The sequence below is a fragment of the Myotis davidii genome, unplaced genomic scaffold (genome assembly GCF_000327345.1).
Source record: "Myotis davidii unplaced genomic scaffold, ASM32734v1 scaffold38, whole genome shotgun sequence".
Lineage (NCBI taxonomy): Eukaryota > Metazoa > Chordata > Mammalia > Chiroptera > Vespertilionidae > Myotis > Myotis davidii.
The window spans coordinates 1263554-1266284 of NW_006291383.1; the positions used below are offsets into that span (position 1 = coordinate 1263554).

At 38.7% G+C, this 2731-nt stretch overlaps 1 protein-coding gene across 1 annotated transcript in view; it reads left to right on the forward strand.

The window, feature by feature from the left end:
- The window catches only part of FECH (ferrochelatase), a 26278-nt gene extending 23799 nt beyond the window's left edge, over positions 1-2479 (forward strand). The window contains exons 9-10 of the mRNA XM_006764451.2: positions 633-692; positions 1173-2479. Of these exons, the coding sequence (XP_006764514.1) occupies positions 633-692; positions 1173-1307 (195 nt within the window). The 3' untranslated portion in view covers positions 1308-2479. The remainder of the gene's footprint in view (positions 1-632; positions 693-1172) is intronic.
- Positions 2480-2731: the final 252 nt, after the last annotated feature.

Consider the following 2731-nt stretch of genomic DNA (forward strand, 5'->3'; position numbering starts at 1 on the left):
AATAAATAATAATGAGATATTTCTCACTTATTTGGGGGATAATTAACTAGATATTTTTGAAGAGGAGAGCAGGGATGGTACTGAAACAATGCTCAGATTTTTATTTTAGGTTTTTAAAATGTAAGGGTATAAAATCCCAACTCTAAATTGGATCCCATCTAGGTTCAATTTCATTAAATTAATTTACCTCTTTTGACACTTGGAATCAAAACAGGTATAAAAATACACTTATGTCAACATTCTGCTTAGGTAGAGCCTATAAAGGTGTGCGTTAGAAAGATACAATTAAAAAAAAGAGTGGGAAGCAGACTGAAATTACTTGGGAATTCTATCAAATACACCCTCAAAAATGGTTTGGAAACAAAGCACCTATGGGAAGGTGCTGGGTAGGGGGAGGAATAGAAATTGAAGAGCCATTTTATGATAATGGTTGAAAATCAGCATATGGCGTGGTCCTGTGAATGTTTCATTTCTGAGCAATGTTAGAATTCTTTTGAAGTAAGACTTTGAATTGTGTGTGCGTGTGTGCGTGTGTTCCGTAGCAGTCAGTTTCTTAAAAAAAAAAAAAAAAAAAACCCACAAGGAAAATAAAACGTGTATGTGCTTTTCCTCCCTTTTCTCATTTGATTCAGTGTGGAGTTGAAAACATCAGAAGATCCGAGTCTCTTAATGGAAATCCATTGTTCTCTGAGGTATCTCTGGAGTTACAAACCTTTTAGTAGAACATATCAGAGAGTAATCCTTTGAGAAACTCCCTCAGAATATTGGTTTTTCTCACATATTAGAACATTTTGAGGTCCAATTAATTACAAAAATAAAATCGAAATCCTTCTCCTCTCACTCCTTTTTCCTTTAGATAGCCCCCATTGTCTGACTTCTATCCACCTACCACTGTCTGATTTAAAATCTGCCTTTCAGAGACCAGCGAGGTTTAGTGGGCGGGGGAAGAGGATTTCACTCTCTAAAGTCTCTATTTTAAGTTTTCTCCAGGCTGAGGATGCTTGGGAGAGAAAGATATTATAGAATGTGGTTCAAAGGGTTCATAATTCAGATTAAAAGAAACCCCAAGCCATAGTGATTATCAGGACAGATGGGAGAGGAAATGCATGGATGGGGGAGACAGCAGACTTTTTGTTCTGATGAATCTTTGCCTCTTGTTACCCGCCTTGCAGGCCCTGGCCGATTTGGTGCACTCACACATCCAATCAAATGAGCTGTGCTCCAAGCAGCTGGTTCTGAGCTGCCCGCTCTGCGTAAATCCTGTCTGCAGGGAGACTAAATCCTTCTTCACCAGCCAGCAGCTGTGACACCGCCAGAGGACCCCATGGGATTAGGCAGATGCCAACCTGCAGATACCTCCGACTCGGAGGACGCATTTAGAGCCCGAGGAAGGAGGTCACATTAGAGCACGTGCAGCCTTTGGGCACACATCGTGTGATTTCTTGAGGAACGACTCTGAAATCCTGATTGAGGGTTTTCTACTTTATATGCCAATGTAGTAAACACATATTAGTAAACAAAAGTTTCTCATTTGGAATGGCCACCATGCTATTTAAACACTGGATTTTAAAAATGTATCTTATGAGAGGCACACATACTTTAAATATAGATTTTGGTTTTATTGCCCAAAAAACCTGCAAGGGGACGGAGGGTCCCGGCTGTGGGCTGTCAGTGTGAATGAGGTCTGCTTACAGGTCTCATGCAGATAGTTTTTTTGTTTTGTTTTTAAGTGAACATAGTTGAGCAAATGCAATATAATTTGAAAAAGAAATGTTACCTAATCTTTCCTAGGCCCATGGGTTACAGAATGCTGGTGAGGCTGGTGAGGGCTGCTTTTGCCAGTGCTATGACCTTTCATGGTCATTTGGTTCTAGTGTGTGAACCTCTCTTTCCTCACCATCAAACCAATCAAGATTCCAAAAGTGCTCTGAGCTTCCGAGGCGCACAAGACTAATAAGCGTGTGAAAATCCAGCCTCTGTCATTGGCGGCTGGAGGGAATCTGTGCCACGGGAAAGGGGGCTCCCGCTGCCTCTTGTCTCCGAGGACTCGAAGCCGGGGAATGCTGGTGATGCCATTCACTGTTCAAGCTCCTCCCAGGACCCGTGGACCTTTCCCTCACCATCTTCTTTATCTTGGTTGACTGTCTCCTTTCTGCACATTGTTTGAAGAGTTATTTTTATAAAGTTAACTGTGTTTTGTAACCTTGAATTTTCTTAATTTACGATTTTAATTACAAAATTATATTACATGCAATAGGAAATTTTAAAAAGTAGAGAAAAGAAAAATAACCACTCTAATGCAACAGCTAGTACATCATACTATCTTTCATGTCATTCTTTTCCTGTGGGTGTTTTTAAGGCCATTGTAACCTTGAATTTGAGTGAAAAGTTCTAAAAATGTAGAAATAATATATGATCAGAGTCTGATCTTCTGTACTTGGATTTGAATGGATTAAAGAAGTCTCTGATAGATCCATAATGAATTTGTAATGATTACTTTGTCTTTCCTCATTTTCCTAAAACTTTGTTCTTCAAAAGAGCATTGCTTTGATTTTGTAAAAATCCTGTTCATGAAGTGGGAGTATTAATGGAGTCATAGATCTTCTATATTCAGGATTTACTATATTAATCAATATTATGACATTATTAAGGTTTTAACTATTTTGATTCATGCTCTCTGTTAAATCAAAACTAATCCAAATTCGTTAACAATCAAAATTATTGAATAAGG